At 35.2% G+C, this 27870-nt stretch overlaps 1 protein-coding gene across 8 annotated transcripts in view; it reads right to left on the reverse strand.

Moving 5' to 3' along the window:
- The window catches only part of REPS1 (RALBP1 associated Eps domain containing 1), an 88664-nt gene that overhangs the window by 18649 nt on the left and 42145 nt on the right, over positions 1–27870 (reverse strand). For 5 of the 8 annotated variants that reach the window (XM_061130439.1, XM_061130435.1, XM_061130437.1 and 2 more), the window contains exons 5-12: positions 26860–26984; positions 26194–26356; positions 25852–25915; positions 24223–24377; positions 12619–12740; positions 9067–9147; positions 3602–3689; positions 2729–2830 (exon numbers count right to left, since the gene is read on the reverse strand). In XM_061130439.1, coding sequence (XP_060986422.1) covers positions 2729–2830; positions 3602–3689; positions 9067–9147; positions 12619–12740; positions 24223–24377; positions 25852–25915; positions 26194–26356; positions 26860–26984 — 900 coding nt within the window. The remainder of the gene's footprint in view (positions 1–2728; positions 2831–3601; positions 3690–9066; positions 9148–12618; positions 12741–24222; positions 24378–25851; positions 25916–26193; positions 26357–26859; positions 26985–27870) is intronic. The other 3 variants (XM_061130441.1, XM_061130438.1, XM_061130440.1) reach the window with 1 other exon arrangement.

The following is a 27870-nucleotide window of genomic DNA, read 5'->3' on the forward strand; positions in this document are numbered from 1 at the left end:
TTCTCAAACTCTTCCAAAAATTGCAGAGGAAGGAACACTTACAAACTCATTCTATGAGGTTACCATCATCCTGACACCAAAACCAGACAAGGAAATCACAAAAACAGGAAATTACAGTCCATATCACTGATGAACATAGGATGTAAAAATCTTCAACAAAATTCTAGCAAACACAATCCAGCAACACATTAAAAGGATCATACACCAAGATCAAATTGGGTTTATCCCAGGGATGCCAGACTTCTCCAATATATGCAAATCAATCAATGTGATACACCATATTAACAAATTAAAAGATAAAAATCATATGATAATCTCAACAAATGCAGAAAAAGCTTCTGACAAAATTCAGCACACATTTATGATAAAACTTTACAGAAAATTGGAATAGAAGGAACCTATCTCAAGTAATAAAGGTCATATATGATAAACCCACAGCAAACATTATTCTCAATGGTGAAAAACTGAAAGCATCTCCTTGAAGATCAAGAAGATGATAAGGGTGCCCACTCTCGTCACTATTATTAACAACATAGCTTTGGAAGTCCTAGCCACGGCAATCAGAGAGGAAAAAGAAATAAAAGGAACCATACTGGAAAAGAAGAAGTGAAATTCTGTTTGCAGATGACATGATTCTCTACCATACAAAACCCTAAAGATACCATCAGAAAATCACTAGAGCTAACTGGTGAATTTAATAAAGTCGCAGGATACAAAATTAATACACAGAAATCCCTTGCATTCCTATGCACTAAGAATGAAAAATCAGAAAAAGAAATTAAGGAAACAATCCCAATCACCACTGCAACAAAAAGAATAAAACACCCAGGAATAAACCTACCTAAGGAAATATAAAAGCAATATATGAAAATCTATTAAGACACTGATGAAGTCAAAGACAACATAAACAGATGAAGAGATATACCATGTTCTTTCTTGGATTGGAAGAATCAATATTGTGAAAATGATGATAGTACCCAAAGCAATCTACAGATTCAAAGCAATCCTTATCAAATTACCAATGACATTTTTTACAGAACTAGAAGGAAAAAAATCCACAATTTGTATGGTCACACAAAGACCCTGAACAGCCAAAGCAAACCTGAGACAGAGCGGCATTGGAGGGGCCACCCTCCCTGACTTCAGACGATGCTACAATGTACAGTCATCCAGGCAGTGTGGTGCTGGCACAAAGACAGAAATACAAACCAACGGTACAAGACAGAAAGCCCAGAGATAAACCCACACACCTATGGGCAGGTGTGACAAAGGATGCAAGACTTTATCTTTGACAAAGGAGGCAAGAGTATAGGATGAAAAGTCTGTTATCGAAAAGATAGTATCTTCAATAAGTGGGGCTGGGAAAACTGGACAGCTATGTGTAAAAGAAGGAATTAGAACACTTCTAAAACCACACACAAAGATAAACTCAAAATGGATTAAAGACCTAAATGTAAGACCAGAAACTATAAAATTCTTAGAGGAAAACATAGGCAGAACACTCTTTGACATAAATCATATCAAGATCCACTATGACCCACCTCCTAGAGTAATGGAAATAAAAAGAAAAATATACAAATGAGACCTAATTAAACTTAAAAGCTTTGGCACAGCAAAGGGAAACCACAAACAGGATTTAAAGACAACCCTCAGAACAGGAGAAAATAACTGCAAATGAAGCAAGTGATAAAGGATTCATCTCCAAAATATACAAGCAACTCATGCAGCTCAGTATCAGAAAAACCAACAAACCAATCAAAAACTGAGCAGAAGACCTAAACATACATTTCTCCAAAGAAGACATACAGATGACTAGTAAACATATGAAAAATGCTCAACATCAATTATTATTAGAAAAATGCAATCAAAACTACAATGAGGTATCATTACCACACCAGTCATAATGGCCCCATCAAAAAATGTACAAAAAATGCTGGAGAGAATGTGGAAAAAAAGGAACCCTCTTGCACTCTTGGTGGGAATGCAAACTGATATAGCCACTATAGAGAACAGTATGGAGATTTCTTTAAAAACTAGTAATTAAACTACCATATGACCCAGCAATCCCACTACTGGGCATACGCCCTGAGAAAACTATAACTGAAAAAAACACATGTATTGCGATGTTCACTTCAGACACAGAAGCAACCTAGATCTCTGTAGAAAGACGAGTGGATAAAGAAGTTGTGGTACAAATATACAACTGGATATTACTCAGCCATAACAATGAACGAGTTTGAGTCAGATCTAGTGAGATGGATGAACCTAGAACCATTTATAGAGTGAAATAAGTCGGAAGGAGAAAAATATCATTTATTAATGCATATATATGGAATCTAGAAAAATGGTATTGATGAACCTATTTGCAGGGCAGGAAAAGAGACTCAGACATAGAGAACAGGCTTATGGACACAGTGTGGGCAGAAGAGGGTGGGATGAATTGAGAGAGTAGCATTGAAATACAAACATTATCATATGTAAAACATATAGCTAATGGGAAGTTGCTGTATATCACAGGGAGTGCAACCTGGTGCTCTGTGATAACCTAGAGGGATGGGGTGGGATGGGGTGGGAGGGAGGCAGGGAACACATGTACACCTATGAATGATTCATGTTGACGCATGGCAGAAACCAACACACCACTGTAAAACAATTATCCTCCAATTAGAAATAAATTAATTAACAAAATAAATCTCACATGGAAGATGTAATTCTCTCTTTCACTTACCTACAGTATTTCCAGAAGCAAATTTCACTGATGAATTTATCTTATTTTCTTCTGAAAGGTCAGATGTTTTCACAAGCAATGGGCTAGTGGGATTAGTATGATCTATGAGAGAATTAATAGGTAAACATACAAGATATAGGTACCTGAATTAATAAATTCATAAACCTCAGAGTATAAGACAAGACTTCATTTTAATACTCTGAAGAAGTAGCAAGTAAATCCGTGAAATATAAGACAAAGTAATATTTTAATAGGATAAATATAAACCTGTTTATATAGAATTTGTTATCTGCCACAACAGAAGATACCTTATAATGAAAAAATCAAGCTGCATGTTCATACATTGTTAGTTTTATCCCTTAGGGCAATTAGTTAAATAAAGCACCACACAAACAACCGTAAAGTAATTAATTTGTTGTTGTTGACCTACATAGAAAACAAATCTACTTTTGAGAGACCCTAACTAAAACATTTAATGTAAAATGAGAAGAAACTTCAAGAATTAAAGCAAAATAAACAATTTCAAAGACAAAATTCATTTTAACATATACCTCTTCAGTTAAAATTTGAACACATTTTCAATGTAGATTTGTAAGCATGATCATTAAAATACAGAGGGTATTAGAAAAGTCACGTTTTCCAAGTGCCCTTATTTAAAATTTTATAAATTAAATTCAATAATTTGCTTAAATTTAAAAATATACACATACACATAATACATATATTGCCATAGAAAGTACTATGTTAAAAATAAGTAATTAGCAAAAGGAATCTGAACTGAGAATGACTGCTTGTGTATTTTGGTTTGATGCTAACCTAAAATATTAACACAACATACTAAACTAAAAAACAACCCAGCAACAGTTTCCTTACCACTGCCAGTTCTTTTAAGTTCCATTTCCTGCATGTGGATTTTGCTTGGAGTCATACGAATGGGAACTGGATGAACAATAGCAGTATCCTACAGACAAATGGGAGGACATACAGAATTTGTATTAAAAATGTCAAGTAGATACCATGAAATAACCAAAACTAACAATACTTCAAAACCTAGTGGACAGAGTTCTCATTCACACTAAGCTAAGCATGAGAATTTTTTAATTAAAAATTCCAGAATTATATTTAAAAAATCAAGCTTACTATATATGCTTAGGAACCTGATTTATTTTATAAAAAGTACATTTTAACTTTGAATGATTAAAGATGTGAAGAAAAAATTGGTCTTACACACTTCACGACAATATTCAAAGGCAAACTGTGAAATGATATGAGAATCCAAAGACTGAGTAACAGATTGAACTCATTTTCACTAAACTGCTCAAGAAAACTTGACACTCTTCTTTTTCATGTATAAAACAAAGTTAATGAAATGCCCATCATGTTGTAACAGTAGGCACAATACATACTTTATATAGATTAGTTCCACAGAACTGTTTAAATTTCATGCATAAAACTTCCACAAAGGAATTCATTTTTTAACGTAGGATAAGTAACACTCCTACTCTAATACTTAAACTTTTCATGACTATAATAAATCTGATAATCCTCAACTTAAGTCATGAGTGGCAAGGCTAGTTAGAGCAGTTAAGGAACTGGTAGAACAAATTTCTGAAAAGACTGAAAAGTGTACAAGGCGCCGTATGGCAGCCTCTTCAAATGGGAAGGAAGAAAGGTGCATATGGGAAGCCAGGCAGGCCTGGCCCTGGGAGCTGAGCCACCCAGGGGAGGAACCAGAACAGGATCAAGCAACTGGCTTAATGGCCACAGACCAGCTGAAAAACATGGCTACTTCTACGAGTAGCTACGTTCAGCTCGTTCTACGAGGAGTTGGCTCATATTTTGAATGTGCTGCTGCTAAAGACAACCTGAGATCCTTAAATTTTGAATACCTTGTAATGAGTTTATAATTTAGTATAAAGAATAATGACCTTTCAATTTAAGTTAGACACCGTTTTGGTGACAGTATTAGGTAACACCACAGAAAGTTGAGTTCCAACACACCATCTCCTGTTTTATAGGTCTCCTTGGTTAATTAACATAATCTCTAAATTCAAACCATTAATAACAAATGAATTCCTTATTGCAATTCTTTTTTTTTTTTTCCTTATTGCAATTCTATGGATAAATCCATTAACAGTAATTTCCTGTCCCCATACCAGTGAGACTCTGGACAGATAGTTATGTACTATCTAACAAAACTGAACTAACATTTCACCTACAACTCTAAAATTATAGTTATAAAAGATGAATATAATAGATGGATAAAAGTTTATAGATTTCTCACATAATAATGAGTCATACTCAGAAAGCTATTAACAATAACTCTAGATGTTGTTTGTTTATGGGTATAAAAAATAAGGCTTCAAGAATAAATATTTTCTTAACTTACAATTTTAATAGCAGAAATAACTAAAAACCAGAATTTAACATTCTAAGGCAAGATTAAAGGAGAAAGCAAGATATCTCATTATTCTAAACCCAAACAAACTAGGAAAAAACAAGCAAGGAAAACTTATTAGATACTTTAACTCATAATACTGATCTAACATGTATTCTGTGTGTATGTTTATAAAGTCAGATTTATAAAATTTGTAACAGAAATATTAAATAGCCTTTTCATGTATTTACCATACAAAAAACAGAAGTCATATTAATGACCCTAAGAAAAGAAAATCATGACATCTTCTAGAATGAATATTCTCTAAATAATTTGCCTAAATTTCTGTACTAATAAATCAATTTTCTGTTGCTATGAGCCTACAACAGCTTTACTCCACCAGATCCTGCTGCTAGCAGGACAAGGCAGTTCCTGGAAGAGTTTTACAGAGAGGACCAGGCCTAACCTCAGACTGGTGGACTGGAAGCTTGGTTTGTGACTATAACGTGCAGTTCAATAAAGAGCATTTCAATATCCAAATAAAGAACCATAAATGCCTATGATTCTTTGAGTCCTAAGCCAAAAGATGCTAAGTAAAACTTCTGCTCCAAATTAGCATCCTCATATTTAAAAACAGAGAAAAAAGTAAAAAGACTGACTGGAGGCTCTGCCCATTTCTTCTGTCTACTCAAATCACACAAAGCCTTTAGAACCTGCTCCTACACACTTCACAACCATGGCACATTTGTATCATATGTTTGAGTACTTCATCTGATACAATTTAGTACTTTACCGAATAGTCTATTGTGCTCATGTATCTATATTTTCTACTTGGCTTAAATCTTAATATACTGTTTGTCTCATTATCCTGTTTATCCCTGCTTACTTTCTATTCCTGTACTAACTTAGTTCAGGTGCTCATCATCTGACTCTTTCCACCCCATCAATCCTTCACATTGTTGCCTGAATGACCTTCCCCAGCTACCTCTGCAGAACCCCCATCTTCTCATGGTACTTCTTGTCAGCTTGCAGTGTCTATGAGATTAAGTTCAGATCCTTGGTCAAGCATACAAAGATCTTCCCACTTGTGTTTCAGGCACACTCTTTACTCCCCATTACTGCCCCATACACAACTACCCTGTATCTCACTGCACTGAACTGCTCCTGCTCATGATTTTCTCTCTGCTTGGAATGCCCTTGTCCACTTCTGCCAATTAACAGTTTCATTAAAAATTCATCATACAAATGTAATCTCTTTTGTGAAAACTTCCCCAAACATACTGGTCTGAGTTATTCTACAGTTCTCCGCCCACAGTTTGTTCACAGCTACATATGATAATTATCACAATCAGCTATATTACAATCATCAACTTGTAATGATCAAGCTGTGGTCTACTTAAGACTGGAATTTTTTTTGACATCTTGGTATTCCTAGAGAATAACATGGGCACCTGGAAGGGGCTCCACCAAACCAAGTGACTTGGCTGGACATAATCAGTGATCAAATGAACTCCCTTTTCACGTGCTGAGTGACACAAACATTCTACAGCACTCAGGATCAGACATAAACCACGGAGAAGACTAGTACACTGCACTTCTCGTCATTTCAGAATTTCCTAGCAGAAACAGATTCTACCAGAAGCTATTAACTGATAAGCAGTTCAACAAAAGTAATCGAGTTTCTGGAAACGAGATATCAAAAACCCAATTTCATAAGAAACCTGGGAACCTAAAGCCATCTTGGTTTTCATGTGAGGTCACTGTACTGTGTGACAGCTGTCTCTAAGTGCCACAGAGCAGAGTGGAGCTCTTCACAGACTTAATGTTTATTGAGCAAATGCCTGCTTATCAAATTTTGGCTTTTAAAAATTACTCCATCAATTCTTTCTGACATTGTAAGGTACGCTAAATTTGTATATCTGAACTGTGGTGTTCTTTTTCTCCTATGTGATTCTAATCTGAATGGATCTTATTTACTTACTTATAATTCTCATTTATAAAAGCCTTGCTGAGGATCATTTGGGATTGTGACTACAGACTGTTCTGTGGACAGGCAATATGTTAAGTAAGAATTAGATGATGGTTAAGAAGCTCAGACCCTCACTAAGAGCAGAGCATTGTACCAATTACAAGTTTATAGTGAGATTATAATTCACCACCATAAGAGAAAAAAGATGTTTTTTTGGTACCAGATTATAAATATTTAAGACTGCCAACATTATTAAATTTAGAGGTTTAAATTCAAGTTTAAAATTTTCATTGACCATTAAAATTTTTTTTTCCCTAGAGCCTTCTGTCATACTAGAAATAACAAAAGAAAGTATTGTGTTATGTCATTTAAAACATTAGGCTAGAATTCACAAATTTGGATATTATTTCCAAGAAGTTACAAGAACATCACTGTTATTAAACTATTTCCCTGCATTTCCTGTCAGTCATGAGTCAATTTATTTTGCCTTTGAGTCTATATTTTTAACATTCTTTCCTAGCCTGAATTTCTATTTTCAATATCACTTAAGTGTTAGAGAATAAAAGAGAGTCTCAACTGCTATATCCTTCCCTGTAAAGTACTTTTACTAAAGTACTTTAAACAAAATTAACTTGACTCTGTAAATAGAAGATAGGAATAATATGGAGAAATGAAACTCAGAGCTAAAGTAAAACTTAGCTTATAGCACACCTGTCACTTTCCAAGGGACCTTAATTACTGCTTCTAATAAGCAGCAAAAATTGTTAAGCATTACCTTTTTATTTCTCTTTCATTTTTCAGAGACTAAAATCAAACATCCTCAAGGTGGTAAGAAAAGAGAAGCCAAAGGCATAGATAATCTACATATTAATTGTTCCCTGAATAATGATTATAAAATAGACACTTAAAACATTTTGATACATTATGTTTGAATATAACAGCATTCTCTATATTTCAAATAGATACAAATTCTTTAAACTGTAAAACACCAAAGGTTCATTCATTTAAAATGCTGAAGCCATACTATTATCTTTAAATACCACTTCTCCTCAATTTATATTAAATAACAAGAGTATTTTTACATTTAATGAATAAAATGTTGGCTATCTTCGGTCAGAAACACCTCAAAAGAATGCCTCATGTCCCCTTCTCCATATCTTTTCGCTGAACTCATTTTTAAAAATCCTACCTTTACACTCTTCTTCCCTTCCTACTTACTTCCTCTTTTCTTTTTGAAAGGTGCTTATTAGCATGTCCTTCTCTTTAGAAAAAGCAGAAGTGAACAGTGAGAAGAATGATTCATAGCTAAGGTTTTGAAGTTTTCAAATAACTTGAGGGACAGGCGGGGCATAGATGAAGTTCAATCTATGGGGTAATTTATTTTTTAAATCAGGATGTGAACTTTGTAGCATTTTCAAAGCAACACAGCAAACCACAGGAAGACAAGACAGAGGTCCTCTGCACAAATGAAAATCTGACTGACAATTCTACATTGTTTTGCTGAACTTGATTCTCTTGTAACAGAACTCAACATACTGATTAAGTCAAAGCTGTACCATCTAGACTATTAAATAAATGATGACATTGCATATTTACATACATAGTACATAATACATGATGTGTAAGCATACAAATAAAATAGTATTTACTGTCATTACACTGAAATAAACAGCATGTTTAATAAAAACATACACTCAATTACCAAATAAAAACAAAATTAACTATATCAATTGTTCACAAAATGCTTCTTTAGACACATGTACCAGATATTAAAAACACAGATTTCTGTCACCAAAATAACTAGAAAATACAGAGAATGGTAAAAAAAAAAAAAAGTTCTTTCCACCACTGAGCACACAAAAATTGAAAAGCCTGCCACCAATTCCCTCTAAGCACTCCACTGAATCATGCATATCAGCTAAAAACCATAATGAATGAAAATTTGGGTTAATAAAATTAATTTCAAACAAGCAAGCTAAGTGATTGACTTACAGGATCAGCTGGTGCAATGTTAGAATCAAATTGGGTCAGAGTTTGTGAGCTTGAAGAGCGTTCACTAAATGTCTCCCACTGCTGAACAGACAGAGGAGAGACAAGTCAGCATGACGAGAAAGATGGAGTAAAAGATCACCGGAGAAGATTTAGCAAGGTAATTCAGAGGTTGCACTGCAAGTTGTGTTTCGTAGGCCTGACAAATTCCGTTGTTTTATTTTTGCATAAACATTTTATACTATCTGTGTAAAGTGAGCAGCTTCACATCAAGTGTACAGTAATAACTGGTCTCTCTATGGGAGAGATTCAAAGCCTTACAGAATTTAACTCAAAACACATTAAAGGAACAGAGTCTAAATGGTATTAATGGTAACAAGATAAAAATTTTAAAGGTTTTTTTTCTAGACTAGAGAAAGAATAACTTCAAATCCTTCGTTGAAAATCCAAGTGTTGATGCACTGAATTAGTGATGCTAATGAATTCTGATTGTATCAGAGTTTTGGTCAAAACAAAGCAAGTCAGTGTGACTTGCCAGTGCGACCCCTGAAAGATGATTCTATTATGTACGTGCACATATTTTATACAAATGTATAGATATTTAATAAAATATAACTGAGATAAAATGCAAAGAATTCTGGAATTAATATAAGTTGCAGTTTGTGTCAATCTGCAGCAAATCAACCCCTATATTCAGCATTATGAACAGGGCCATGCCAGACCACAAGACAGAACTGCCAATCAGGCACCCACCTCCAGCCCCATGCTAGAAAAATCAGAATGCAGCCACAATGAGAGCAAATCAAGCAACTGAGTATGTGTTATATATAGAAGATGTATTTTGACATGAAATACTACTCTTCTAAAAGAGGTACACAAATATCATACCTCAAATTAGGTGGAGTGATAAGTGAATAATTTGAAGATCTTAGTAATAAATAGTATAGGATTTTTAGATCAAAATCATTAAAATTATCATTACAATTTGATTCTTAGGAATTATCAATGACTCTGAAGAAGGAAAAACATTTGCACATATAAAATATATACACACAAATGTTTACACACAGACACACCTATACCATTAACTAAAATCCTCTTTTTATAATTCAGTAAACATTTTTATGCTTCAAAGTTCGACTTAATATTTAAAACAGTGCTATTCAATTTGAGAAGACATGTAGAAATTAAATAATAGCAAATGAATACATTTATAAAAATTATCTACAAAAATGGCTAATGCAATCATTCAACAGTTTTTCTCTCAGATGTTTCAAAATCATAAAATTAAGATATACTGAGAAACACTGATGCATTCAGAGTGTCTCCTGAATAGAGAGTCCACAATAATTCACTCTTATCGTGGGACATCACTTCAGGGAAGTGACTTACCAATATCTGTTAATATAATCAGTTTCTTCAATAATTACTGCTGCATAGGCACAGAAGAAATTTTTAAAATTGTAATTATCTAACTGTGGAGAAAAGTTTAGATGCAGACTATTTTTTCCCTAAAATTAGAAGACATTTATTTACCTATTTGGTGGCATGAGATTTTACCTGATTTCACAAGGCGGTATGTAAGCTACCTGGAGTGCAGAAAAACACTCTTATCTTTAGAAGCTTGGTATAATGGTTAAGAGCACAGTCTCTGGAACCAGACTCCTGGAATCCTAGTTATGCCATACACCCTTAGGCAAGTTATCTAACCTCTCTCTGTTCCAGTTTCACCATGTGAAATATGAGATTAATAATGCTTACTTACATCACAGAATTGTTATAAAAATGTAAACAGTTAATATATGTAAAGAGCTTTTTGAACAGAGCTGGCACATCAAAAGTCCTCGAAAAATTTTATTGATTATTATTAGTGTTATCCCCTACAGTGCCTCATCTATATTAACAGGTGCTGAATGAATATTTACTGAAAGATTAGTGCTTCAAGGCAGAAAACTAAAATATAAATTCCATATACTAAGGAGACTTTAAAAAAGAGATATTATTAAAATGTGTAAAAAAATCAATGTTAGTGGAATTTTGATTTTCTACACACAGTAAAAAAAAGAAAAAAGAAAAATTATGAAATTCAGTACCTTACTAGTAAATACTACAAAATGAAACTTGCCAGGAATATTTAAGAAGAAAAAAATGCAACTGCTTCAATCAGAGTTCAAAGGGATTTCTCTTCCTAATTTTTAATGATCACATGTGATTTTATTTAGAATGAAGACAGACTTTTGAATTGAAATGCCTTAGAGTTGCTTTTACTTATGAACTGACATTGATAAAAATACTTTTAAAATCTGACACTGCTTCTTAAAAATGACAGAAATTAATAAATGCAGCAGAAACAGTGCTTTCAAGAAACTGACCCTATTCTCTTATTATAAAGCCTCTCTACTAGTAAATGCTTTCAAGGCTTAAATTTTCCCTCCAGAAAAACACTCATATAAATGGTTTTATATCTGACAGCACAACGGATGTATGTTATAATGTCTCAGAAACAGGTATCTGTGATTATGTCATAAAGCAGCAGCAAGCACTTTAAATCTGCCAGTTACTTCTCCGCTTTTCAACTGTACAAAATTAACTAGTGTCTCTTAAACCCAATATTTTTCTGGCTTTAAAAGACATGGAAAACACAGAAGCTTAGAGGAGTTTCTTCCTGAAAGTCAAAAAACTTATATTTGTAGCACTATTTAAAAGTGATACCAAAAAACTATAAGAAAAAAATATATAGATACAACTTGTTCACAAAGAAGACTGCTCTAGTAAGTTAAGCAGTGGTTTTCAATTAGAGATCGACAGAGCACTAAGGTTTAACTGAGGGGCTTCAGGGGGTACTTTGTGGAGGCAGGGCTTCAGGTCCTCTTCACTGTTTTATATAATCGAGTTCCAAAGTAATGGGGTGGTGTGGGGCGGGGGGGCGGGGAATGTGTCTCAAATTCTGTTTTGTATGCTGTGCTTGGTCTTATATAACATGGTCTTTATATAAAGTGGTCTTTAACCACTGCATTTAACAGGGTTGAATCACTCCATTTTGTATTAAACAAAATAAATTACTATGAATAGCTTGGAATACTTTTTTCATGTGGAAAGCCGGTTGAATGGCTTCTCATATCACTTCTAATGCCAAGATTCCAAATCTATTATCCCAGGCTTTCTTACAGGAATGAGAAGGCAGCGTGACACAGCGGGTGTGCTAGCTGACTGAACGTCAAAGGACTTGTGTTCAAACCTCAGTCCTTGTCCCTTACAGGCTGTAAGATATCTTGTCTAAGACATCTACCCTTTTACTGTTAAGTTCATGCACCTGTCTCACCTAACTCACAGGGTCTTAAAAGGAATGAATGGTGGAAACTAAACAATAGTACACGTGTGAAAAAGGACTTCGAGAACCTCAGACAGTCATAATTACAAGCATCTATCACAGTCACACTTGATATGGTCCATATGCATGCATGCTGAAAGAGCTATAGGCTGAAATTACCCTGCTTGGAACTTCTTACCTTAAAAAAGTGAACATTAGTGAAAGAAAAGGGAAGTGTTGCTAACCTCACTGCTCTGATTCAGCTCCGGCCAAGTCTGGTTTAGCGACGGCATTGACGGAGACTTGCTTGGAGGAGCTTCTGCAGGAGAGCCTGAATAACCTACCTCACCTGGCTGATCCCCAACATCTGCAATTTAAAAATAGAGGAATTTTCTGTAAACAATATATTTTAGTTCTGGAATGCTTATTCATAAAAACCTAACAGAAGATTTTCACAAGTAGTAATTTATAATCTGAATTGCCTTTTCTCATGTTCCCCAAACAAACATTTTAACAATTAAACAGGCAATATGTATTCCTGCTACTTATTGTCTACCTGAAACCAGAGTTTTCCATGAAAAATAAAATCTAGTTAGAAATACACAGAGAAAGAGTGTTGTACATAGCAATGCAATAAGGCATATACTTGGAATCTTCTTCTAATAGAGATGGATTTGTACCAGTTCCCAAAGTGTACTTCAAGGAATATTAATTAGTAAGGCATTTTTAAAAAACTAGGCTTTTCATTCAAATAAATCTGGGGATACCATAATTCTCTGTTGGACGTGTACCTATGCACATTTGCATATTAAAGACCTAGAGCAAATAAACGTTGTTTAAATCAGTCTTTCCCAAATATAAACTTTTTTAAAATCAGATAAAAAACCCTCAATATCCCCTTGGCATATACTTTAGGAAATGTTTATTTACACTAGTTCACTTGCATTTTCTCAACAAGTCTTCCTTGTAACCAAGAAGCAGCATATATTTTTAAGGCAGACAGCAAAAGGAGAGGAAGAACCCAGGCACGAGCAAAAAGCAAAGTCAATAAGTCCACATGAAACAAACTTATCATTGTTAGGTTCACTAGCATTTACAGACTTAACCGAGAGGGCTACAAATCCATGACACAATTTCAAAGTGGTTTTTAAAGTATTATGTGATATCATGTTCCACTTTTAATTAGTTAAGGCCTCATCTAAACTCCCTCTTAAACTGTAATTTAAAAATGGAAGAAAATTTCAATGGTAAATAAATTCTCATTCCAATCTTCCCAAGTTTTACATGGCTTTGAATATAATTCCTGTCTGAAAATCACATTAACTTTGCCAAATTAATGGAGTATACCTAATCTGTTTAGAACCTGTGTCAAAAAATATGATTCTAATATCCGTCACTATCTTTTCGTTTGTGACCATGGGCAAGCTGAATAAAATAAATAGCACCTGAGTTTCTCCATCAGAAAGGAAGACACCTGCCATTAAATGTTAGTATTATATTTCAGATGCCTATAGAGACAGACATAAAATAACTTGGCGAAGTATAGGTTTAACCTTTCAATCTATTCATAAGTAAATCCTTCACACTATAGTACTGAACATAGAACCTAATACTTACTAGGCACTCAAATATTTACTGAATGAATTACTTTTTGTGATCTTCATTTAAATTCATTCTTTAGTGTTATTTCCCTAAAACCAGAGTTAACTACTGAGACTTTGAAAAGTTCTCAAAATTTTTCTTCACCTTATTCTGAACATGATTACCTCGAAATATCAATACTTCCCTTTTACTTACCCTGACATTATTTCTTTATAGTCATATCACACTGCAAGTTCTATCATATTTTGATAAATTTTGGTTTTCATAGATCAAGAGTTATTCAGATTTCTTTCTTAATTCCATGCCTTTCTCAATAAAAGTGCCATAGTGATACAGAACCAGTAAGAGGCAGAAATGCTTTAAATAACGTTCTATGAAGACTTTTTAACTCAAAGCTCCCAGAGAACAACTAATGAAAAAGATTATTTATGATAAATAATAGCAGCAAATTCCTCATGGAGACAGCTTGTGGTTTTCAGTCTGAACAAAAATCATGGACTTTTTTTTTCCTATGGTAACAAAGGGAAAGGGAGTTGAAGGAGAATATGGCTATAGATCTAACAGTTTACTGGAAGTGAAACTGTCAGAAGGATAGAGACTGAAGAAGTATCTTTAAAAGATCCCCCAAAGCAGGTATTAAAGAAACAAGAAACAGAATAAAAATAGTATTAACTATAGGATGATTAATTTTCAAAAAAACCTATTCAAAAGTCATATTCCATTTCAACTTAAGCTCCAAATATCACCTTAGAGCACACAGGGGCCCTCAATTGACTGTCTACATCTCTGTTTTCCTGTTAGTCCACTGCTGAGAAACTTAGGGCCACAGTGCATGCCACTCCCACTGCTGGGAAGTGCAGGTTTGGGATAGATTTGGGGTACCTCTCTAATCCACTGGTATAAAGGTGCAGCGGGTCTAGCCCCTTGAGGCTGAGAACTGAAGTTAGTCACTCAAATAATTACACTTCATAATCATCCCAATACAGTTATTTCCCTAGAGTAGTAGTTCTTAAAATTGTGAACCATGGACTCCTGGGGACCCCCATGACTCTGCTAGGGGGTCTAAAAAGTCAATTATTTTTGTAATAGTAATAATGCTTTTCCCCTGTGCTGGCACATGCACTGATGGTGCGAAAGCAATGGTGGGTAAACCTGCTGGCTTATCAGCAAGAACTAAGCCAGTGGCTCCTAAACACACTAGCAGTCACTGTGTTCTTTGCTGCCACACATTCCAGTTAAAATATATAAAAATAAATGAACCAGTAACTTCACTAAAGAATGTTCACAATTAAGCAGTAAGAATTATTAATTTTATTAAATCTCACCCCAAAACTCATTTTTAAAACACACTGTATGATAAAGTGGGAAACATATGTAAAGTGTTTCTCCACATTAAAGTGCAGTGGTTTTCTCATGGAAAACTAATGGTGTTCAGTTGTTAGCTGAACAGGCCACTTTTTTCACTGGACACTATCATCCTTGAAAGAACAGTTGATAAAACTATATAATTATTCAGACATGGTAGGACACAGATTTTCTCAAAAATGGATTAAGTGACCCTGTGTCTAAAATAACTATTTTCAGTATTTGTCACCAATGACAAAAGTTTCAACTTTTAAGTGAAAGTTGGAATTCTGGAAAATGTATACCATGTCTATAAGCTCAAGAGCTTCCCAGTACTTAAAAGACTTCTTTGATAAGATAGGTTGTAACATTAACAACTAAACTTTTTGATATTTTACAATAAAACGCTCCAACATTTCAAAAGCTGTACAACTCAATGAACTGATATTTTACAAATAATCAATGCATTATGTTATAAAACCATGCGTGGGTAACAGATTCATTCAAAGTGCAAGCCAGATCTACGTAATAGTACAAACAATTCATTAATATGGTTTCAGCTTTCACTGCAATTAATCTCTAAGAAATTACTATATGTTGAGTTTTCGGGTAGTACCAAAGAATATCCAAAATTATATGAAAATAATCCTCCCATTTACTATGTGAGGCCAAATTTTCTTCATGTACCAAGAATTAGCTATCTTTTTCTACAAAAGGCCAGACAGTAAATATTTAAGGCTTTGTAGGCTTTAAGGTCTCTGTTGCAACCACTCACAATACGCTACTGTAGTCAAAAGAAGCCATAGGTAATTCATAAAGGAACAGGTTTGGCTGTGTTTCAATAAAATTTTATTTTTGGATGCTGAAACTGAATTTCATATATTTTCATGTGTGATAAATTTATTCTTTTTTGAAAACAGTCAGTGAACTGGCTCTGGTCTCAGGGCTTAAGTGTGCCAGCCCCTGCTATACTTCAAATAAAGTAAAACACTCATCAGATTGAATGCAGAATGCAGATAGATGAGATCTAAGCTGTCTTCTATTAAACCAAATATTAAAGAGATTTTCAAAATTGTAAAACAATGCCACCCTTTTTGCAATACAGTTATTTTCCTAAAAATATCTATACTAATATATAAGGGGTCTATTTTTATTTCAAAATAAAGAAGTGTTTTTTTAAGTTTATCACTTATTTCCTAATAAAGTTACTATTGATAGATCTAATCTATAAAAACAAAGCTTTTTTGAGGGTCCACAAATTTTTTTAAGAATATAAAGGGGTCTGAAGACAAAAAGCTTTGAAAAAAATCACTGTCCTTGAAAATTCAAAAATTATCTCTGGAATAAATTAGCAAAATTACCCATTGGTTCTTTCTTAATTTCATACATAGAACAAATGGCAGTAGAAAAAGAGCAAATTACCTATGTTCTAGAAACTGACAGTCATGAGTTGGAGGGGAGGCATTAAGCGTGTAAATTAACTGCGTCTCCTTCAACCCGCTCCTTACAAACACCCCAACATAGGGCTTCATGCCCAGCCACAAGGGTTAAGTCCTTAAGACTGCATCCTCACAGAGGCAGGGGTGTGGCTTCTCTCTTACCTGATGCAGTGTTCCAGCCTAGCCTCCTGCTGGAACACTGTGTCAACCCTGCCTCCCTCCTGAGGCTTCTGCTCTGCCCCTGACATCATCAGAGCATCAGGGCTGAAAAAGAAGAGCATGAGCCTAAATCATTTGTTAAAGTCAACCCCAGAAGGGCTTTTATGCAGAAAGTATTTCCATGTATAAAAAGTTTGTCTGGAAGACACAACCCAGTATGAGCATACTGATGTACTGTCAACCTACACTGAAAAGTTAGTAATAATAACATTTAAAACACAAGCCTGATTTTCAGGATAGCACTAGCAAATAAACAGTCAGTAGTTTTCATCCTTCGAGCCTTCATAGACTCTGAAAAGTTCCCCAGATTCAATTCAGTTCAGTGTACCTCCTGAACAAGCTCTTTCATGAAGAGCTTCGGTTTTATTCCAGGTTTATAACGTAACTAACCCAAATTTATCTTATTTTCCTAGTATTACACTCAACATACTAAAAAATTATTTCAAAAATGACTGCCAGCTATTATTAATCTTTTAGAAACATAATACACTATCTGAAATCTTATGGTTTAAAACTTATTTTCCTTTCAAGTAGCAAAACAAATCCAAGAATTCAGTCATGAAGGTTCAAGGTTCTAAGCTCATTTAACAGCTTCATCTAAGCAAAAGTAACTATATCTTTTATTCATTTGAGGTGTAAATATTATCTGTACAAGAAAAAAAATTTTAATTTAAAAAAGCAGGTTTCAATAAATTTTGCATTTTCAAAAACAAATCCTATTAAAGAGTACTTTTTTCATTCATATTTTTAAATGACAGAGGCAAGAAATGCATATGCAGAAAGAAATTAAGGACTCAGTTTAAGATATGTTTTGCCTTGAATGACATAACATGGATCAAAAAACTTAGCTCTAGTTCAAAAACTAATTCCACTTCTCCCTGATACTCCACAAATGAAAACCTACTCAGTAAGCAGATCTTAAGAAGGACTCAATTTTGAATTAAAACCAAAGATTATTTTTCTAAAATTGAAGTAAAAACATGCCCAACAAGGTTTGAAAAGAATAAAACATTTACCCTAAATATTAATTAAATTGCACTTGTCTTTCTCTTTTTTTTTTTTGCAGTATTTATCAATATTTTATAGCAAATACTGTTTTGACTCACCTATTATACTTCAAAGAAAACTACCTACAGATACACAGGAGGTTTCCATTATCTAAGGATACCTAAAAATGGGAAAAGCCCATTGAAAGCTAATCCAATTAAAATAAGGACTCAAGTTTCATAAACAGAAAAAAACAACTAGAAACTGGGGCTTTATCTTTAAGACTAACATAGAAAATGAGTAAAAAGAATAAGAGATTAAAAATATGGGGTGAAATTTGGTGGCACAATTAATAAAGCAAGAATCCAGCAGTGTGCATCGTTACTGAGGGCCTGTAAATAAATACAGCAAACAAAGACAGGGTACTGTGCAAGAGGATGAGGCTCCCATTTATTTCCATGGAGCTCTCATCCTAACAGAGCAAGACAAACATCCTTCACTCCATTCTGACTTTCACAACACAATCACCAAGATAAAATCTCATTTCTGCAAGAATAATTAAGGGTATTATTAAATATTCCCAAGACTCTCATTAAATCTACTGTATTTAAACCGTAATCTTGTAAAGCCCCTAGTGTCATTCTTGCAGAGATTTTCTCTTTTAAGTATGAGCTAGCCTTGTTTGTCACTTTTCTGTGACAAACAGAAAAGTGTTTGTCAATTTCTGCCAGGAATCTGAGGAGACTAAGTATTTTTTCCAATCTCATTAAGTGGTGCCCCTTTGCCAGTATTTGCAGTTGTTCTGATCCATCAGTTCCAATACCCCACATTCTGAAAAGAAATGATGTCATTAAGAATGTATACAGATATGGGGGTGGGGTGTGCTTGAGAACTAATTCCTTAGATGTAGTGCTAATGGTGAATATTGTGCCTATTTTTATTATTTTTATCTCTGCAACTAAAGGCACCTGGAGAGCAAATTTTCCAAAACAAAGATTCAACTTTCTTTGTACAAAACAAAAATGTGGTGTTTTTTTTTTTCCCCTAGCACCATTTTAAAGATAAAGCCAGGAAATTATCTGAAAATTCCATCAATATGAAGCTGGCTGAATTAAGGAACATTCATATGTATGACAAAGAATGTGACAACTCTATATGTAACAAGTGCAGAGATGTCCAACATTATTAGAAAAAAATTCACAGATGTATAGTGTGATTGCACTTGTGTAAAAACAGCTGCACATGTTATTTCTGTGGGCTTTTATACGTTCAATTTTCTGGTGAAAGAACCTAACATTAATCAACCTAGTCTCAAGTATGGCTTTTTGGCAAATTACTCATAAATAAAAAGTCTCTGGCTTTAAAAACATTCATGTTAAATACCACTAGGAGCTTGGGGGCCTATGCTATGTATTATATTAACAACAATGAAACACACTCAAATTTACTGCTTAAAGAAGTGATTATGGCAAGGACACAGAATAGTGAAGAAATTCCTTTCCATCTTTGAGTATCTCAACCAGATCCTACCAAGGTGCTCATGTGAGCTGTGTGGTGTGAAGACAGGAAACAGTTTTAAAAAACAAGTGGTTCAGTCATTTAGACATTTCAAAAACATAAACAGCTACTTATGTACTCAATTTGCACCCTGTGAGATACTTAAATATAATGAACAAGACAGATCTGGTTACCACCTGCCGGGACACCTCTAAGCTAGTTTAAGAGACTGACCAAATGATCACATAAAATATACATAAAATAGCAATTGTGCTAAAAAGATGATTCTTTGGAAACTGAGTTTAAGACACGGAGGGTTTGTTTTTTTTTTTTGACATGGAGTTTTAAGATAAATAACAACTCAACATGCTTTCTTTTTTCTTTAAGGTACAGTTGTGGTAGGCTAGCACACAACCTTAATCTTTCTTTCAAGTGGGGTGCATAAATTGGGAGACTGGGAATCAACACATATATGCTACTATATATATAAAATAGGTGACTAATAAGAACCTACTGCACAGCACTGAATATTCACTGGAAGGACTGATGCTGAAGTTGAAGCTCCAATACTTTCAGGCACCTGGTGCGAAGAGCCAACTCATTGGAAATGACCCTGATGCCTGGAAAGATTGAGGGTAGGAGAAGTGGGGGGTGGCAGAGGATGAGAGGGTTAGACAGCATCACTGATTCAATGGACAGGAGTTTGAGCCAACTGTGGGAGATAGTGAAGGACAGGTGAGCCTAGTGAGCTGCAATCCATGGGGTCACAGGGTCAGACGTGACTTAGCAACTTAACAATGAGAACTGCATTGCCAAATTCAGAGATGGTCAGTGTTAAATATTTTAATTCAGGTCCACACAAGTACTTCTACCTATGAGCCTTAGAGTTTTTCTGGTTTATCTGATATTTGTGCTTAGTCGCTCAGTCGTGTCCGACTCTTTCTGACCCCATGGATTGTATCCCACCAGGCTCCTCTGTCCATGGAATTCTCCGGGCAAGAATACTGGAGTGGGTTGCCATGCCCTCCTCCAGGGGATCTTTCCAACCTAGGGACTGAACCCAGGTCTCCCGAATTGCAGGCAGATTCTTCACCATCTGAGCCACAAGAGAAGCCATCTGATATTTAATCCTATAAATCTGTTCAAATGACTTTGGACAAAATACATATTTATCCCACCTATGTTTGCACGCCTAGAGAAAACTACTTCAAGCAACTGTAACTCGTCATCACTGTTTATCATCTACCCTTCTATAAGAGTTATTTAAATTATAAATACAGAATACTTGTGGAGCTAATGGCTCAGTGGTGTAAAGAATCTGCTTGCCAATGCAGGAGACTTGGGGGTTCAATCCCTGGGTCAGGAAGATCCTCTGGAGAAGAAAATGGGAACCCATTCCAGTGTCCTTGCCTGAGAAAGTCCATGGACAGAGGAGCCTGGCAGAGTCCAGTCCATGGGGTTGCAAAAGAGTCAGATATGACTTAGCAACTAAACAACAAAATAACAACAAAACATCATAAACTTATGACAACAAATGATTTTATTTTCAAAGACAGAAATGTTAAAAAATATTTTACTTTAAAAATGGCACATATTTAGCATAATAATGAAGAGTACATCATGAGAAACGCTGGGCTGGAGGAAGCACAAGCTGGAATCAAGATTGCCAGGAGAAATATCAATAACCTCAGATATGCAGATGGCACCACCCTCATGGCAGAAAGTGAAGAAGAACTAAAGAGCCTCGTGATGAAAGTGAAAGAGGAAAGTGAAAAAGTTGGCTTAAAGCTCAACGTTCAGAAAACTAAGATCATGGCATCCGGTCCCATCACTTCACGGCAAATAAGATGGGGAAACAGTGGAAACAGTGTCAGACTTTATTTTTCTGGGCTCCAAAATCACTTCAGATGGTGACTGCAGCCATGAAATTAAAAGATGCTTACTCCTTGGCAGGAAAGTTATGACCAACCTAGACAGCATATTATAAAGCAGAGACATTACTTTGTCAACAAAGGTCCGTCTAGTCAAGGCTATGGTTTTTCCAGTGGTCACGCATGGATGTGAGAGTTGGACTATAAAGAGAGCTGAGTCCCGAAGAATTGATGCTTTTGAACTCTGGTGTTGGAGAAGACTCTTGAGAGTCCCGTGGACTGCAAGGAGATCCAACCACTCCATCCTAAAGGAGATCAGTCCTGGGTGTACATTGGAAGGACTGATGTTGAAGCTGAAACTCCAATACTTTGGCCACCTGATGGGAACAGTTGACTCATCTGAAAAGACCCTGATGCTGGGAAAGATTGAGGGCAGGAGAAGAAGGGGACGACAGAGGATGAGATGGTTGGATGGCATCACCGACTCAATGGACATGGGTTTGGGTAGACTCTGGGAGTTGATGGACAGGGAGGCCCGGCATGCTGCAGTTCATGGAGTCGCAAAGAGTCGGATATGACTGAGCGACTGAGCTGAACTCAATAATTATTTACTGAGCTACTTAGTGCTTGCATGCAAAGTGCAAGGTCCTGAGAATACTACAATGAATATGATCATTTCCAGTTTTTTAAGGTGCTCAGAATGTTGTAGTAGAAAGAAGGGGACAAAAGAACAGGGTTCAGCACAATATGTGCCGAAACGAACAGCAACGTAGGATATGCTGTGACAGATCAGAGAAGACAGGAACCACCCATGCCTGGAAGTCACAAGGGCTCCACAGAAGGGATGTTTATGATACCCCTCAGGTCAGCCAAAAGAAAGTATTTAGGTATTTCTCCTTTAACTGGGAACTTCTAAAAACACAGCTATTTAAAAATGGTTTTTAAAGATACTGATTGAATCACAGTGTCACACAACAATTTCTATACTTCAAGGGACTTTGTGTCATATAAATCTCAGGCTTACAATAGGTAGGAGAAGAAAGATTAAATGATTCTTCCCACCTCCAAACAGAACTCCAAATTTATCATTTATAAGTAGGCAAAGCAGATTTTAATCTAATATCGTGTGGCCAAAACATTTACAATAAATGTGACTGGAAAATCATATAATGTTAGAATTGGAAAAAATTGAGTCTTTGACACCTTTAAAATTATAGTTAGAGCAATAGTGTATAGATACATGCAGGCAAAAAACCAGTGTCTCTTTGCCAAACAAATCCAGCAGACATAAAGAGACAAATGCCCAGGAAAGAACTTCTTGAATCATCAGTCTTAAAACTCCATCAGATCAACATGACAAAGAACAAGACTTTATTTAAATTAAAGAAAGAAAAAAAAGACTAAACTGCAAAAACGTGAAAGCCACATTCACCTATCTGAATCCAACAGTTAATAAGACCAGAGAAGTCTCCAGAAAATGACATACAACAGAGTAAGTCTGACTTATTTCTTGTTAGTACACTATCAGTTTTTTAAAAATTAAAGTCATAGAAAATCTCTACATACAAGGTCCAATTTATAAATCAATGATACAGCAAGTCTGTAGCTATCACAACTGTTTCCCTTTTGGCTTACCTAACAAATATGCTAAATAAAGAAGTAATTTTTATTTATTTCTTAATTAGGTAAACCAAAGCAAAGTTATCTAACAAAAACACTTAGCTTTCAGCTCAAGTTAGAGGGTAACTGATACCAAATAACTACCTGAAATGATCAGGAAAATCCTGGGATTCTCACAGGATAGTGTTTGTAAAAAACTGAAACCAACAGTAAATTATTTAATCAACCTACTGGTAGATAAAGAGTCAATATATAATTCAAGTCTTAAAATAGGAATGGTCAAATTCACATTTCAGGTGGAGAAACAGATGAAAAAACAGAGTGACTGGTGAGACCTTGCCCAGGGTCAGAGAGAAACTGACAAACCAGAAGCACACTCAAGTTCTTAACTCCAAGGAGACCTGTTCTCTTCCGGACAGTAATGACGTGTTTATGGTTCCTTCCATGTAATTTAGAAAAAGAAGTCAGATCATTTCCATTTCTGAGTTAAATAGAAGTTGCTCTTTTAAAAGCCAAATTCTGTTCTATCTTCTTACAACTATAAAATTCCTTCCAACATAATACACAAAAGAGAATTTAGATTTAAAAAATTTGAAAACAGTAATTTAGTTTTAATTAAACTTGTTAAGAATTTAGCATTAATTTCCTCTTATTCATTCAGAATGCAAGGAAAATGTATTCTATTCCTGTTTCCTTTTAAAGAAAGCTACCAGGCAATATGAGGCCTTATAAAAACATTCCAGTAAATATTTTTTAAAAGCATTATCTATAATCAAATACAAATTTCCCAGACTTCTTCAGAGTCTGAAGAAAAGAAGTGGGCTTTTTAAAGGAAATGCTTTCGGTTTGCAAAGATCTAATGATAAATCAGGCATTCCCTTCAACAGATCAAGACACGTTAAATGAAAAAATGCTGATAATGGAGACTGGCTACTTTACCCACATCAGATAATTTATAATACAGTTAAGTGCCACAAAATAACAAGACACTGTGAAATGCTCTTCAGATCTTCACAATTCATGAGTGTTAAGTGAAACAGTGGCATACATAGTGGCATATATTCTTTATCTTTTTATTTCAAGTTTACTAAATAAGTGAAACCATTATTTCAGGTTTAACCCATACAGTCTATTCTGATGGCAAATCTATGTACTTCTGATGAAATGTCTAAGCTCTTAACCTAAGTTATCACATCTTGATTTTGCTTTAGGAATCAAGTGTTATATTTGTGGAAGTATGCAGTCAGGTCTCTTCAGCTCCTGATCTTACCTGCTGAATCTTCCAGATCAATCAGTTTGGGCATTAAGCTTTCAGGGAGTTTTTCCGGCAAGTCATAGCCATTCTTCCTAGCAACTACCAGATGAAAAGCAGCACAAAACTCATCCAGTGTCAAGGCTCCATCTTTATCAAAGTCTGAGAGTTCCCTAGAATAAAAACTTATTATTAACATAATCGTATTCTGCTTTGGCTCCTTTTAGGTTTCAAAAAGAAGCAAGAGAAATTCTTTCCCAGAAAATAGCAATTAACAATTTAAAAAATTCCACAGATGGAAGGACATGTAATAAAACAAGTATGTGCATGCTAAGTTGCTTCAGTCATGTCCAACTCTGCTACCCCACGGACTGTAGCCTCACAGGCTCCTCCGCCCATGGGATTCTCCAGGCAAGAATACTGGATTGTGTTACTATGCCCTTCTCCAAGGGATCTTCCCAACCCAGGGATCAAACCCAGGTCTCTTATGTCCCCTCCATTGGCAGGCAGGTTCTTTACCACTAGCACCACCTGGGAAGCCCAAAACAAATATGAAAGTGAAAGTGAAAGTGAAGTTGCTCAGTCTTGTCTGACTCTTTGCGACCCCATGGCCTGTAGCCTACCAGGCTCCTCAGTCTATGGAATTTTCCAGGCAAGAGTACTGGAGTGGGTTGCCATTTCTTTCTCCAGGGGATTTTCCTGACCCAGGGATTGAACCCGGGTCTCCCACATTGCAGGCAGACACTTTACCATTTGAGCCACCAAAACAAATACAGCAAACTGTTAATTGTAGGCAGTGGGCATATGGGTGTTCAAGGCACAACTTTTTACACTTTTCTGTATACTTTAAAATCTCATATAATAAAATGCTGAAAAAACAGTTCCAATAAATAAAGTCACCAAAAAATGACCTTTAACCCACATGCATTTCTAGTAAAAGGATTTAGTTAAACCCTGGGTTACTTAATAATGTCACTGAAATTTTTAAAAACTGCTTTTATTGTTATCAAATTTTTACATGTATGCATTTGAAAGCATCCAACAGAATTACAAGTCCTGACACACTGAAACAGCAGCCCCACCCTGGTGTCCATTTCCTGGTTGCAGAAGCAATCATTTTTTAATTTATTACCTTAAATTATATAAATGTTAACAGCATGCATATATTGCCAGTTCTTGATTTTTCAGTTTTAGGCATTATCTACCTTCTTCCTACCATAGTATCCTATGCTTCTAAAGATGTTACTAACAAAGTAATTTAGAGTATAAATAAATACATGGATATAAAGTAGAAATAACATGTATTTATCTGATAATTGCTTTTAAAAAGTAATTTGTGAATGCAATTTGTGTTCTGATGGCTAATTTCAACTACATACCAGCTATCCTGAGTCTCAGTCTAAATTTAAATCGGAGCTAAGCATGTTCTTGAGCACATGCTTTTAGCACACTTTAAAGAACTACTGCAGAGTAATCCTTAGTTCCTTTCTAAAGAGTGAGAGAGAAGCTGGATATTATAAGGCAATACTGAGTTCTTTGAGAACATTCTTGAAAAGGTCACTCTAATAGTTTAAGTTCAAAAATCTACCTGCTGTAAACTCCTTTGAAACAATCCACATTACCCAACTAATGATACACCATACTTACCAAATATGAGAAAGTTCAAGAATAGGAAGTTTTGATTTTGTAAAAAACTCTTTAGCTGCAGATCCTGAAATATTAAAACAGTGTTGTTTAGTGTTATTCTGGACTTACAGCTCCAAGAATAAAATGTGAGGTAAGAATCTTAAGACTTCTGTCACTGAGAAAAAGGTAACCTTAACATGTGTACATATCATATTTTTGGTTTCCAGTGACTATAAACTTTTTAGACAATTTGAGAATTAATTTATCCTTTATCATCACTGACCAATAAAACCATGTCTTTGAGATTATGAAACTGAGACCATCCTATCCCATTTATAAGAACTTCTGTTTTTAACAACTCACCTGGAATAAATCCGTTTAGATCAGGCTGAATGGTTTTAAATTGATTTACATAATACTGTCTTTGTTCATCTGTTATTTTCCAAGGATCGTCATAACTACTGGATTGCCTACGAATTTCATTGGCAGTTGTAGCTGAGGCTACAGTTCGTACTGTTGTCTGGTCCTGTAATGAAACATTTTTTCCTCAGTACAGTATCTATCTATATGACTATATGGACCAAGATTGTTAAGTTACTTATCTTTGAAAGTAAAACTTACTTTTTGTGGATGTTTAAAAATACGTCTTAACAAACTCATCAGCAAACCACATATTTGTTATATAGGTTATTAAACATTTTTGCACAAAGATTACATAAATGTGTAGAATGACAGCAATATGTAAGCAACAGAAAGCTATGTAAAGGGTGCTAAGAAAGCCAAGCAAATACATTCCTAGATGCAAAAACCTTTCAAAACTTCACTATGGAATTAGCAAGAAAAATCAGCCAAAACTTTCAATAAAACATTCCAATGAAAAGACTTGAAGAAAAGGCACAAAGCTCTTTTTTCTTAATAAAGGAGTGAACTTGTATTTATAAAATATGCAACAGCAAAATATAAAAACAATGACAGCAGCAATACTCTTAATGAAGCAAATAAAAATGCAATACCAATAAAATGTCACACCTGGACAGAAGCAGGATGCATGGTTAAAAGAGTACTGGTTGGTGGAGTATCTGCAAAACTGACCCAATTTTCTTGAGGTGGAGGTGGAGAATGTCCTGACCACACTGCATCACCAGCAGAAGAACCTAAAAATAGAATGGGTAAACATGCTGACTCACTTTTGGAAGAAAAAATAAAGTTACCAGGTTTTTAATGATAACAAATCACCACACACATGAACAAGTTTTCTTTTAAAAAGCTAACTCTGAGGAAATAATAACAATTTCCAAAGTGGAATCTTATCTGTCAATTTAAAATTATACCTCATTTGGCATAATAACCAGTTTATTGCTATAATAAGCAATACAGCAGCAGAATCATTTTTATAACAAAGTATACTTCCCTTCACTAATATAATATATATACCTGGGAATATATCTTCAATATAATATATCTCTTATACATTTTACCCTTCAGAGAGAATCTGATACCTATAAACTTTTGTCTAAGCATCACAGATATAAGTAAATGCAATTACCACTCAATTTACTTAGAAACTTTCACAGTTGGCTTTTGCTTCTATTTAAGGAACTTAATTGGAGAAGGCAATGGCACCCCACTGCAGTACTCTTGCCTGGAAAATCCCATGGACAGAGGAGCCTGGAAGGCTGCAGTCCATGGGGTCATGAAGAGTCGGACAAGACTGAGCAACTTCCCTTTCACTTTTCACTTTCATGCACTGGAGAAGGAAATGGCAACCCACTCCAGTGTTCTTGCCTGGAGAATCCCAGGGACGGGGGAGCCTGGTGGGCTGCCGTCTATGGGGTCGCACAGAGTCGGACACGACTGAAGCGACTTAGCAGCAGCAGCAGCAGCAGCAAAGCACTTAATGAGTCTGAGTAAACTCCAGGAGTTGGTGGTGGACAGGGAGGCCTGGCGTGCTACAGTCCATGGGGTTGCAAAGAGTCGGACACGACTGAGCGACTGAACTGAACTTATACATTAAAAGCTAACTTAGAGGCAACTCTTAAA

Source organism: Dama dama, chromosome 26, assembly GCF_033118175.1.
Source record: "Dama dama isolate Ldn47 chromosome 26, ASM3311817v1, whole genome shotgun sequence".
Classification (NCBI taxonomy): domain Eukaryota; kingdom Metazoa; phylum Chordata; class Mammalia; order Artiodactyla; family Cervidae; genus Dama; species Dama dama.